This window comes from Octopus sinensis, linkage group LG3, assembly GCF_006345805.1.
Source record: "Octopus sinensis linkage group LG3, ASM634580v1, whole genome shotgun sequence".
Classification (NCBI taxonomy): domain Eukaryota; kingdom Metazoa; phylum Mollusca; class Cephalopoda; order Octopoda; family Octopodidae; genus Octopus; species Octopus sinensis.
The window spans coordinates 89,880,187-89,893,982 of record NC_042999.1 but is presented as its reverse complement, the minus strand read 5'-3'; the positions used below and the strand labels follow the sequence as shown (position 1 = coordinate 89,893,982).

Below are 13,796 nucleotides of genomic sequence, written 5' to 3'. Positions count from 1 at the left end.
CTCCATCCAATTTAACATCCAATGTACATTTCTGAGCATATTTCTCTGTTTTCCACTCCCCACTCTCTAATTCACCTCCTCTTTCTTTCTATGTCTCTCTTCTGGCCTCCCAATTTTTTATTTCTTTTCTTTTTTAATATTTCAAAAGCCAAACATCTATAAAAATACACGGATACATCAACACACAAACAGTCACGGGAGAGTACGTATAAACTTATATTGGCAAGCTTGCAGATATACATACATCAAACTATCTTTATTACAACAGCATTTCATCCATAGAAAGAGACAGAGAAGTAACTAAACTGGTCTTTCAGTGACAAACCAACGGTTCCTCAGACAATTGAAGTATCTCCAAGATAATGGTATCCGCATCGACAATGATGATGGATCTCATACTGTTTTTAGAGATATGTCTATGCATTTTTGGAGTCGCAGTAAGTATATCATCATTGATACAGCATTAATATTTCTGTTATAAATACATATCAATGCTTTCATTTTGTACAAACGACGACAATCCAATCTGTTTAGAATTTAACTATTTTTCATGCCTGTTTTATTGCATTGTGAACATCTTACGTAATATTTTACGAAGTACCTAAGTAGTGCTACTTTCTAAACATTCTATATTTGTAGGTTTGGGGGTTTTGGCTACAAGGCCCCTATTTTTCAGGATCTTACAGTTTGAAACCCAGATTTTAGACATCTTTCTTTCCAGGTTTTTATAGTTGTTTAAATTCTCAAATTTCTCTCAGAGATATATTGGCACGTCTTTTATGAAACATGCTTTCTCTGGTGGTATTTGGGAATACTATTTATTTTCATCATCTTATTGTCTGGGTAAATAATTTCTAGAGTATGTTCAATTCGTAATTCTCTTTTATTGATTTCATTGAGTATGTTTTACCATTTCATTTTCAGCGGATAAACCTATTGATTTGGTATAGGTCCTAGTATATAATCCTCACCCCGATCATATCTGTAATGTTTGTTTATTTACACCATCATGATGGAGATGCCAGAAACAGCAATTTTATTTTTACCCATCCTTCATTTATTTTCCATAGTTTTGTGGTGAAGACTTTAATTACAGAATCGTTAGCGGCGTTTCGTGCATTTTTAATGTTCTGAGTTCAAATTCTGCCGATGCTGACCTAGCCATTCATACTTTTGGAGTCAATAAAATATGTACCAATTAAATACTGGAATCGATGTAAACGACTTGTTCCTCTCCTAAATGCTGCTGGCTCTGTACCGAGACTTGAAATTATTATTTATCTATTTCTGCATTGTTTAGTTTTGTTGAGTAATGACCACCTTGGGTCATTTGTCCTTAATTTTCTAGTACCAAATGCATAGTATATGTTTGTGCCTGGTACTGCTTTGTTCTCTATTATAATTAGAAATAATGTAGATCCTAACGGATAACCAGTGGTTACTCCATATTTTTGTTTGTATATTACCATTTTGAAGAACCATTTCGAAATTTTCATAATTGCTGTTGTAGTTTCTCAATTCTTTTCAAAAGCTTACTTCAATTTATTTAATAATCTCTCTGAAAATGATAGATTAGAAAAAAATTTTCTCCATATTTTATGCTATTTGCATTGTTTCCTTGTTGTTCATTATGAGGTATGTATAATCACATAGTAAATACAATCTAAACGTTTTCTAACAGCTGAATACTTCTCGCATTATGTGTTCCTCGGAACCACAGGGTGTCCCAAAAGTCACTGATGGTTTTAATTTTTAATAACTTTCTTAACTTTACTAATAAATGCATGAAATCTTAATGCAATATAAAGGACATAATGGAAATTAATATGCACAAGTCAAATTTTGCAACACTACTACATCACATATGGAAAATGGCATCGCTTAAATGGCAGCCACTTTCGGCTTCTCACGCTCGTGCTCTTCCCAAAACTTGCACCACAACACCCTCAAGTTTCAGACCCAACTTCTCTGATTTCTCTATTGATGTTCTCCTTCAGTTGCACCAGGGTCTCTGGTTTGTTGACGTAAACCCTCTTGTTCAGGTATCCATGATTGAAACCTTTTTGCATCCGGCCACACATGGTTCCAGCAAGATGGAGCAACTGCTCATACTGCAAGAGAAACAACGCAGTTGCTACAGCAGTGCTTTGGGGAGAGAATAATCTCCCGCTACTGCAATGACAACTGGCTTTTATGTTCCACAGACTTGACTAACCCGGATTTTTCCATGTGTAGATACCTGAAAGAGAGGGACACCATGTATAATGCTTGTTAACTTGTCCAACATTACGTAAAGTTAATGTTTATCCTTCTTTCCCTATTTACTCTGACTAATTCACTGAGCTTCTGTTTGAATTTTTCTATAACTTATTTCTGGGGCGCGTTGAATATTGATGCTTATTACATAATATTTTGCATTTAACTCTATATAATATTAATATTATTAAGTATTATTCTTTACTAAATTCTTATTACCTTTGTGTGTGTTCATTCCAAATATTCAGTTTTCTAATCTCTGATATTTTTGCTTCATATTAATTTTCCTTTCTTCAGTGTGGCCTTGGCTAAACATGCCAGACTGAGTCCGTGCACTGCATCTAATAGGTTCTAGTTGTTCGTCATTTGCAATGTAAATCAGATAGTTGATTGTCATTCGTACTCAGTATCGAGTTTTGAATGTTAGTCGGTTAATAGTGTCAACTACAGAAATAATTGGAGTGGAGTGGCGATGACTTTGGAATATTTCTGCTTCGATTTGGATTTGTCTTCATTTCCACAGTTCCTTCTTTTGTTTGGATCCTCATAACAGTCTCCCATTTAATTATGGTATGTTTGCTGTACCTGCTTGTAATTGATGCTACCTTACTCATGATTAATGCTTTCAGAATCTACGAAAGGGAAACCATATTAAAAGTTTTCTTGTAATCAATCCATTCTACATATATAAATATATGTAAATATGTATAAGCATAAATATTGATACAATACAATGGTGGCCAGTTCTGGCTTTTATATAACATTCAATGCCAAAATTAGGTACTATCCCTTCTAGAGTTTTCCATATGTAGACTTTTACATATCTACCGTGCAATCGCACCAGGGAGTAAAGTTGCAGTTCATATATATATATATATATATATAATATATATATATAATATATATATATATATAATATATATATACAGTAATCCCTCGCTATATCGCAGTTTATTATTTAAGCTTACGTCGATTCCTCCATGGTGCTGTTTTGTATTTAGACCAGTTAGCTCTCCCCTTAGCTACTCTCTGTCGAAAATCAATGGATGTGGGCTATATCTCTAAAAATTACCTTTCCCAAGCAATTACCCCAGTTTTCAAGAAAGGCAAAAAGTCACTCGCCGTGAACTACCGACCGATCTCATTTACCTCTCATATCATCAAATTATTTGAGAGAGTGAGATCTTCCACTTCTTGGAATCTAACAGCCTGGTTATTCCCAACCAACATGGCTTCCACAATGGAAGGGACTGCTTAATACAGCTCTTGCATCATTTTAATGACATCTTAAAGGCCATGGGAGAGGTTTCCAATGCAGATATCATATACCTTGACTTCAGCAAAGCCTTTTGACAAGGTTGATCACTGCATCCTGTTAAAGAAACTGCCCAATATTGGAGTCCAAGGGAAACTGTTAACTTGGATTAAATGTTTTCTGGTGAACAGAACTCAACATGTGGTGCTTGGTGGTGTCCGATCAACCTCAGCCAGGGTTATAAGTGGAATCCCACAAGGCACTGTATTGAGCCCGCTCCTTTTCATAATTTATATTAACGACATCACTGACGTCATCAAACACATTAACATGCATATTTTTGTGGATGAAGGTTGTTACTGAAGGTTGTTGACAGGGTTAAAGACCTCACAAATCTTCATCTGATCTGTTAGCTGTTATCCAATGGGCAGAGAAACATAATATGCAGCTAAACAAGAAAAAATTCAACCTAATCCACTTCTGTAAAGAGACTGCATTCCAACAACCATACACTCTTCCCTCAGGTGAAACCCGCGTGGCATCCAGCACTGCTAGAAACCTGGGTGTTACTGTTGACCACAAAATAAGCTGGAGTGCTCACATAAATAGCAAAGTTGACATGGCTCGCAGGGCGTGCTCTTAGATCCTCAGGACCTTCCGGTCTAGAGACGCCCGTACCATTATCCTACTTTTCTCTAATTTTGCTTGCCCTCACCTTGAATACTGTTGTCTGCTGTGGTCCCCACACACGATATGAATATTGTGAAAAGCTCCCCAGGGATCAATCACAAAAAAAGTAGATGACATAACAAGCCTTGACTATTGGGATCGACTCAAAAAGTTCAGGCTTTACTCCCTCCAACTCTGCTGTGAGCACTATGTCATCTGCATGATGCTGAAAATATTCCATCAACATTGCCCAAATGATAAAGGTATCATCTTTAAAATTCACCCGAGGCTTGGCCCCGTGTTATCTGTCAACTACGGAAATCATGTTCACAAAACAACGACAGAAATATTTCACTCAACTGGCCCTGCTCTCTTCAACATCGTGCCAGCCCACATAAAAGAGGAAAGTGATTTCACGGCATTCAAACGGTCCCTAGATGATTACCTCCAACAAATACCAGACAAACCACTTACTCCCAAATATGTCTCTGAAAACAATAACTATCTGCTCAAATGGGCTATGGTACCCAAGAGCCGACTGTATATCTCTTCCAGGTGGTGCTATCAAATTACACATGGCTTGGGCCAACTTCGGCCGAAACTTATCAAAGTAATCTAAGTAATCTACAAATTATAAAATAAAAAAAATTAGAGTACAGTACTGTTTCTACTTCGCGGATTTTCACCTATCGCGGGGTTTTTGGAACGTAACACCCGCGATAGCTGAGGGCTTATTGTCACAAAGATTAAGAAATCTTCAGAAGGTGCAAGTAGATGTCTTCAAAAAGAAGCTAGACATCTTCCTCTCCACAATACTGAATGAACCAACAGCCCAACATGAAGTGCAGAATACTATGAGGGTAGCGGAATGAAATTCCCTTATACACCAAATGGGCCAAAAGCTGGGGAAAGGCACATACAGGAGTAGTGATGTGACACACCCTCAGACTGAGGAAATCAGCAGCCACATAGTTGAAACGAGCAAAAGAGTTTATACATACATACATAAATACATACATACATACATACATACATACATACATACATACATACATACATACATATACACACATATATCTCTTATTATAAAAGGCAGATTTTATCTGCCTCCCTTTGGGAGTTATACAAATCTACAATATAGCATTTCTTCAATTACAATTTACCTAGCATTTTTGAGAGTACAATGCATCGCGTCATGCCAGGTCCAGTTTTTAAAATTTAAACTCCAATTAAGCAAAATTTACAGAAAACTCACTTTCTGGTGTGTGTGTCAAATGCTTTTCTTAGTCTGGTTTACACCACACGCAAACGCACACACACAGTGGGCAACGAATAAAATGAAAGTAAATAGCGACAGAGTGATTTGAGGAAGACTAAAGTGAAAGTATTCTGTCTATGACGCTGATAGATACATGAGTAAAATGTATGGGAAGCTAAGAGCTAAGAGTGAGTGAAAATGTTCTTGGAAGAGAGTAATTAGTAATAAAGTAAACATACACTCATACATACATACATACATACATACATACATACATACATACATACACATACACACACACATACATACACACACACATACATACATACACACATACATACATACATACATATATATACATACATACATACATATACATACATACATACACACACACACACATACACACACACACACACACACACAGTATTGAAGCTTGAGAACAATCAGATACATTTGCAACACATCTGTTGAAAATATTATTGTTCACACACATACATATACATATATACATACATACAGACAGACAGATAGACACACACACACACACACACACACAACACACACACACACATGATCCAGCATGGCCACAACCTCAAGGCTGAAACATATAAAAGAATAACAGAATATAAATGTGTGCAAAGTACAAGAAATATAATGCAGTATATGGGGATTGGACAATAAGCGTAAGGCAGTGTCAATGGTGGTTCCAGAAATCCCGAGCCATAAACTACAGCCTAGAAGACGAGCCTCATCCTGAAAGATCTGTAGAACTCGACAAGGACATCCTGAAAACCCTGGTGGAACAAAATATCATCGTAACTGTTGAGGAACTAGCAGAGAAGCTTGGATTTGGTCATTCAACCATTCATTGACACCTGTGTGCTATCGGAAAAGTCAGCAAATTGGGTCAATGGGTTCCTCACGAACTTTCCGAGTGTAATTGCATGCAGAGAGTGAATGTATGCTTTTCTTTGCTGTCATATCTCACCACTACTGCGCTATGTATATCTATATATATAAAACTGTAGTTGTGTGAGTGTCTGTCCCCTTCGATTTAGATTCCTAACTACTCCCACATTTTGCGGTACAGTTTAACCAAATTCGGGTAGCTTATAGTCGTGATTCATATCGAGCCCGTCTGAATATTAGCGCGCGTCTACGATGAGTCTACGATTTTAAAAATAATTTAACATCATTTTTTATTCCATTTTAATGCATAATTTTTCGTGTGTCGATGGCGGCGGAGTTGGCGTCCACGCTCACACCTGCACCTGTGGGGAAGGGAGTGTAAGGAAATCAACGTCGTAATGCGTTGTCAAGGAGACCAGTGTTCTTTTAGAACAACGACTTCATGGCTTGAAGACACCAAAACAGAAATGGCTAAGAAAGCGTCTACATGAGTCTACGATTTAAAAAAAAATTTACCATCGTTTTTTTTCCATTTTAATGCATTTTTTCGCTATTATATAAGGGAAGTAACTCTCTAAAAATGTCTACGATGAGTCAACGATTTAAAAAAAAAATTACCATCATATTTTTTCCATTTTTAATGCATTTTTTGCTATTTTTTGGCTATAACTCTCTAAAAATGCTTATATAGTTATTTCCCTTACAAACCCGAGCAACGCCGGGCGATACTGCTAGTATATATATATATATATCTTATTATAAAAGGCAGATTTTATCTGCCTCCCTTTGGGAGTTATACAAATCTACAATATAGGATTTCTTCAATTGCAATTTACCTAGCATTTTTAAGAGTAGAATGCATCGCGTCATGCCAGGTCCAGTTTTTAAAATTTAAACTCCAATTAAGCAAAATTTACAGAAAACTCACATTCTGGTGTGTGTGTCAAATGCTTTTCTTAGTCTGGTTTACACCACACGCAAACGCACACACACACAGTGTGCAACGAATAAAATGAAAGTAAATAGCGACAGAGTGATTTGAGGAACACTAAACTGAAAGTATTTAAACCACTACTCAAAAAATAAAAAAACACAGCAAACAGAAACAAATAAATACATAATCATTTACTCCTCACACAATTTCTTCAATTAGAATTTACCTAAGATTTTTCAGAGTACTTCAGTGGGTGATGCCATAAAAAATTTCTTTCAATTTTACCACCAATTAAGACAAAATTTGAGAAAACTCAATATTTTAACATATCACTCCGAAAGCATTGATGTACATGTGTGCGTGCGTGAGTGTGTGTGTGTCATTCCTCACACACACGCATACACATACATATACAACTACATACAACTACATACACATACAACTACATACAAACACGTATGTGTTTGTTATTAGTAAAAAAGGCGCCAAAACTCAACTCACTTATCATTCCAACACATTTGCAAAGACACATGGGCGGACAGAAAAGGTAAATTGGTTTTTATTTTACTCTGTATATATTTTATTATATAATATTATATATAGATATATGTATATAATTGCAGTATGAAACAGTGTTTATGTATAAACAGACGACACTTATATATAGTTACCAAGCCGCCCGAATTTACCTATTCATATTTAAATGAGAATATCAGAGCAAATCTCTTTAGTACATTCGTGAAAACACGTATTATACTTCGTAAACACTTCAACTACAGTTTTGTACAAAAATCGAAGTGTAATTTTAATTCCCAAATTATGGGAGATTTTTTTCCGAAATTGTTCCTATTGTGTTTTCAAAATTGTAATTCTGACAAAAAATGGATACGAATTTCATTATATCAAGCAGCTAGTCAGAATTCGAAGGATTTTCTACTGAAGACCTTCATAAATCTAACTCTATGACTGAAAAAAAAAAAGCATCTTTATATAAGAGTGAAGTTGTGTGTCTGTCTCCTACGATTTAGATTCCTAACTACTCCCACATTTTGCGGTGCAGTTTAACCAAAAGCGGGTATCTTATAGTCGTGATTCATATCGAGCCCTTCTGGGTATTAGCGTGCGTCTACGATGAGTCTACGATTTAAAAAAAATTTACCATCATATTTTTCCATTTTAATGCATTTTTTCGCTTTTATATAAGGGAAGTAACTCTCTAAAAATATCTACGATGTGTCAACGATTTAAAAAAAATTTACCTTATTTTTTTTCAATTTTTAATGCATTTTTTTGCTATTTTTGGCTATAACTCTCTAAAAATGCTTATATAGTTATTTCCCTTACAAACCCGAGCAACGCCGGGCGATACTGCTAGTCTTATTATAAAAGGCAGATTTTATCTGCCTCCCTTTGTAAGTTATAGAAATCTACAATATAGGATTTCTTCAATTACAATTTACCTAGCATTTTTAGAGTAGAATGCATCGGGTCATGCCAGGTCCAGTTTTTAAAATTTAACTCCAATTAAGCAAAATTTACAGAAAACTCACATTCTGGTGTGTATGTCAAATGTTTTTCTTAATGTGGTTTACATCACACGCAAACGCACACACACACAAAGGGAGCGAATTGTTTCACTGACGCTATCACCCTTCTCCTCCTTTGTCTTTGCAAGTTTGCAGCTATTAAAGTGAAAACAGTGAATCCGACAGCGATAAAGAAAACGAATTGGTACCTGAATGGAGTGAAAATTTAAAAACTGTTTCTTTCGGTGATTTTTCTGAAGAAACTGCACCAAGCCACAGACTTTCCCAGAAGAGTAAAGCCTTAGACTATTTCTATTTACTTTTTCGAATGAGCCCATTTGAAATCATTACGGCAGAAACGAAACGTTACGCTAAACGTAAACAAAACGAAAGAAAGGATAGTTTGTTATTTCCCACAACCTTAAATGAAATTAAGGCCTATTTTGCCATAAATATTATTATGGGTATCAGAAAGTTACCCAGAAAACAAATTCTATCGTAAAATTTTGTTGTATACCCAATTGAATATTAGCTAATAACCCATTTTCTATAGCGATGTTTGAACAAAATTTTAATAATTTTACAGAAAGTTACCCAGAATAACAAATTCTATCGTAAAATTTTGTTGTATACCCAATTGAATATTAGCTAATAACCCATTTTCTATAGCGATGTTTGAACAAAATTTTTATAATTTTACAGAAAGTTACCTAGAATAACAAATTCTATCGTAAAATTTTGTTGTATACCCAATTGAATATGAGCTAATAACCCATTTTCTATAGCGATGTTTGAACAAAATTTTAATAATTTTACAGAAAGTTACCCAGAATAACAAATTCTATTGTAAAATTTTGTTGTATACCCAATTGAATATAGCTAATAACCCATTTTCTATAGCGATGTTTGAACAAAATTTTAATAATTTTACAGAAAGTTACCCAGAATAACAAATTCTATCATAAAATTTTGTTGTATACCCAATTGAATATTAGCTAATAACCCATTTTCTATAGCGATGTTTGAACAAAATTTTAATAATTTTATATATGTTGAATTTACCTGTATCTACCTGCAATTAGAGTCACTTTGTGACAAAAATTATAGTATAGAATTGGTTGAGGACATTTCATTAAATTATCTTCCAAAAATCACATTAATATATTGATAATAAAAAAGTTATAGTTGTTTAATGAAACCAGACTAAATTTATGATTACGTTAGAAATTAATTGAAACACATAAGGGGTGTATTTCGGTCAGAAATATAGTAACGAAAGGTTAAGAAAAACCAAAAAATATTTTATTCTTTATAAATGTTGTATTCAAAATAACATTTTCTTTTAAGAATGCGTATATAACAAAGTATGTGTATATAACTACGTGGCTTATATCTTTATATATAAGAGTGAAGTTTTGTGTGTCTGTCTCCTACGATTTAGATTCCTAACTACTCCACATTTTGCGGTGCAGTGTAACCAAAACCGGGTATCTTATAGTCGTGAGTCATATCGAGCCCTTCTGGTATTAGCGCGCGTCTACGATGAGTCTACGATTTAAAAAATTTACCATCATATTTTTTCCATTTTAATGCATTTTTTTCGCTATTATATAGGGAAGTAACTCTCTAAAAATATCTACGATGTGTCAACGATTTAAAAAGAAATTTACCTTAATTTTTTTTCCATTTTAATGCATTTTTTTCCTATTTTTTGGCTATAACTCTCTAAAAATGCTTATATAGTTATTTCCTTACAAACCCGAGCAACGCCGGGCGATACTGCTAGTATATATATATATATATATATATATATATATATATATATATATTATATATATATATATATATGAATAATCTTAATAATACTAAAACTCTAGAGATGTCTGTGTGTAACCCAAATATCTCAGAAAGAGTATACTTTATCTTAGTTTTTTTTTGCATATTTATTTTCATACTTGCCTTCGGTAGGGCAGTACAAATTTTGTGATATTTGAACCTCTATTTATTAATGAAAACGATTAAGCACAATTTTTGTTTGTTATTTCTTGAAAAAATAACATAACTTCCGTGAAATCAACACACAAGCACACACACAGAATGCACACACATATAATAAATGTTATGGCGTGTCAATCAACACGAGCACATGCTCACTATCTGTAACATATTATCTTCACGCTCTCTAAATAAAACGTCGACTTTTGACGTACACAATATTTTAATCATTTAGAAATATTTTTAACTGAATGTGATTCAAAAATGTAAGCTGTTTGTACAGTAAGAATTTATATTTTAGCGACTATTTATCATTATAATTTATTATTATTATTATTATTATTAGTAGTAGTAGTAGTACTAGTATTATTATTATCATTATTATCCCTTTATCATAGGTGTTGTTGGAGCTCCTAGAGTCTTGCATGCGTAGGGGCTTACTATCTCCAGCCTACAGTATCACGCTATTCGCTCTTTTCAGCTATCTAATACTTTCCTGATTATTATGGCCGTGATAAAGAGGCAAACCTTTTGTAACAGTTCTACTGGGCACTCTATACCAATTTCCTTTATATTCTCTTGATGCTTTCTGATACTGTTCTCAATGACCCTACAATAATTGGCACTATCTTCTTGCACTACAAAACAGACATTTAAATTGATTGGGTTTTTCTAAGAATGTGGGCAGTACTTGTCAGCAAAATCTTTTGGATTTCTCTGAGACATGGTTCTTCTGGGATGTTATCTAGATGTTTCTGACATCCCTTTTTTATCATACCTAGGGCACCTACAATAACAAGAACAGATTTCGCTTTAAGGTGCCAAATGTTTTGTCTTTCAGTTTTCCAGGTCCTTATATTTACTTATTTTGTAAAATTCCTTTACAGATATATTTTTATCAGTGGGAACGCTTACAAGTATTTTCTTCCTTGACTTTAATCATTTTGTCTGGTCGATTGTTGTTGTTGTTGTTATTATTATTATTATTATTATTATTATTATTATTATTATTATTCGAGCGCATTATTATTTAGTCAGCAAAATTTTATCTTGATATTTGGTGGCAACAACTCACCTCAACTCTCAAAATTCTTTATTTGGATTCATGCAGAATATAGGATGGTAATATTCTGTAGGTTGACAATACAAGTTTCAATTCCAATTTCTTTCAGTCTTTTAGGTAACTTTTTGGGTGTTATGCAAAGTGCACAACTTACTACTACAGCAACAATTGTCTTGGTCTTCCACAATTTTGCCAGCTCTCTGGTTAGATTCTGATATCCCTAAATTTTTTTCATTTCTTTGATATCGATCTGCTGTCAGAGGGAATTGCAACATCTGTGATCCTACACTGTTTATTTTGTCCTCTATAAGCAAATCTGGTCTTGTTTCAATAATATGATTAGTCTCTGTAGAGACGTCCCACAAGATTGTAATTCTCATTTTCTATCACAGCCTCTGGTTCGTGTTCATACCACGTTTCTTATTTCTTTATTGCCCACAAGGGGCCAAACATAGAGGGGACAAACAAGGACAGACAAACGGATTAAGTCGATTACATCGACCTCAGTGCGTAACTGGTACTTAATTTATCGACCCCGAAAGGATGAAAGGCAAAGTCGACCTCGGCGGAATTTGAACTCAGAACGTAACGGCAGACGAAATACCGCTAAACATTTCGCCCGGCGTGCTAACGTTTCTGCCAGCTCGCCGCCGTGGTTCATACCACATTTCTGTTGTTTTGAAGACACACACTAGGTTAACATCCCAATGCATTCTTTTTCCAACTCAGTCAAATCTGCTTTTGTGCTCCTTTTGTGCTAGTATATTGCACTCACTCAAAACGTGATTGAAACTTTCGTATCCTTTCCTACACATTCAACTTTTGCTGCCTGACTTAGTTTTGTCGATATTTGCCTTTATCAAATTTGTTCTAAGGGCTTGTCACTGAGCAGCTATAATTAGTGTTTGTGTCTTTCATTTCAGCTTTCTGTCTCTCGACCAGAGCCAGTGGCGTTTACTTCGAACTTTTTCGGTTTGTTGCATGAATTGACCATGCAGTACCCTTTGTTTGCATTTGTTTTTTTCTGGTGTTCTTTCTTTTCTCTCTTTTAATCCTTCCACTATTTCAATAACATTTTGGGTATCTGTTGTTGCCGAAAATATTCTTTGTTTACTCTGCGTATCATAATTTTCAGACCCTGTATCGTAGTATTAACAATATTTTCTGCATTTAGTAATCCTCTGCCACATTCCCTTTCTTGACAGAGAGAGTCAGCTGGAGATAGGGTGGAGTGTGTTGTGCCCCGTAAGTAGCTTTCTAGTTGTTCTACCCACGTTATATAACATGACTTTTGTGCATTTCAGAAAGGAACCAAAGTTTCTCAATACTGGCATAGGTCATGTTTTTATGGCTTTAATGATGATCTCTCCATTTAATTTTCTCTTGTAATTTTAATGACTCTCTCTCTCTCTCATTTCTCCTCCCTTCTCGCATTGCAGCATTCCTAGGTAATTGTATCCCTCATTAGCCCACAGCAATCAGATGACGTCTTGTGGTAACTTGATGCCACTAGACTTTGTCGTCCGGCCTCTCTTCATAATTATTACTGCACAGTTATCCACATCAAACTGCATTCCTGTATCCTTACTGAATACTGTCACTGTTTGGATCAAAGAATACAGGCCTGTTTCATTTTTGTAAATAAGTTGAGATTATCCATATGAAGTAGATGATTTATTCTCATCTCGGATTTAGTAAACTCATAGGCAGGCATGGATGTTTTCAGTATACTTGTAGGGGCTATTAGCGCAATGACGAAGGGTAACGGAAAGGGCGAGTCTCCCTGGAAAATGCTGTCGAGTACTTCCATGTCACATAGCGATTCATTTGCGCATGTCAATCCCACTTCTCACCTTCTCATTACCTTTTCCAAACAATTGTTTCTCTTCTCATTGTCTCCGAGCGTTCTCGGTCAGTTCAAGAGCCAG

General features: G+C 35.0%; 1 protein-coding gene across 1 annotated transcript in view; it reads left to right on the top strand.

Annotated features, from left to right (window-relative positions):
* The first annotated feature begins 296 nt into the window (after positions 1-296).
* The window catches only part of LOC115209501 (zinc metalloproteinase nas-4-like), a 43,840-nt gene continuing 30,340 nt past the window's right edge, over positions 297-13,796 (top strand). Inside the window, exon 1 of the mRNA XM_036501660.1 lies at positions 297-437. Within this exon, the coding sequence (XP_036357553.1) occupies positions 363-437 (75 nt within the window). The 5' untranslated portion in view covers positions 297-362. The remainder of the gene's footprint in view (positions 438-13,796) is intronic.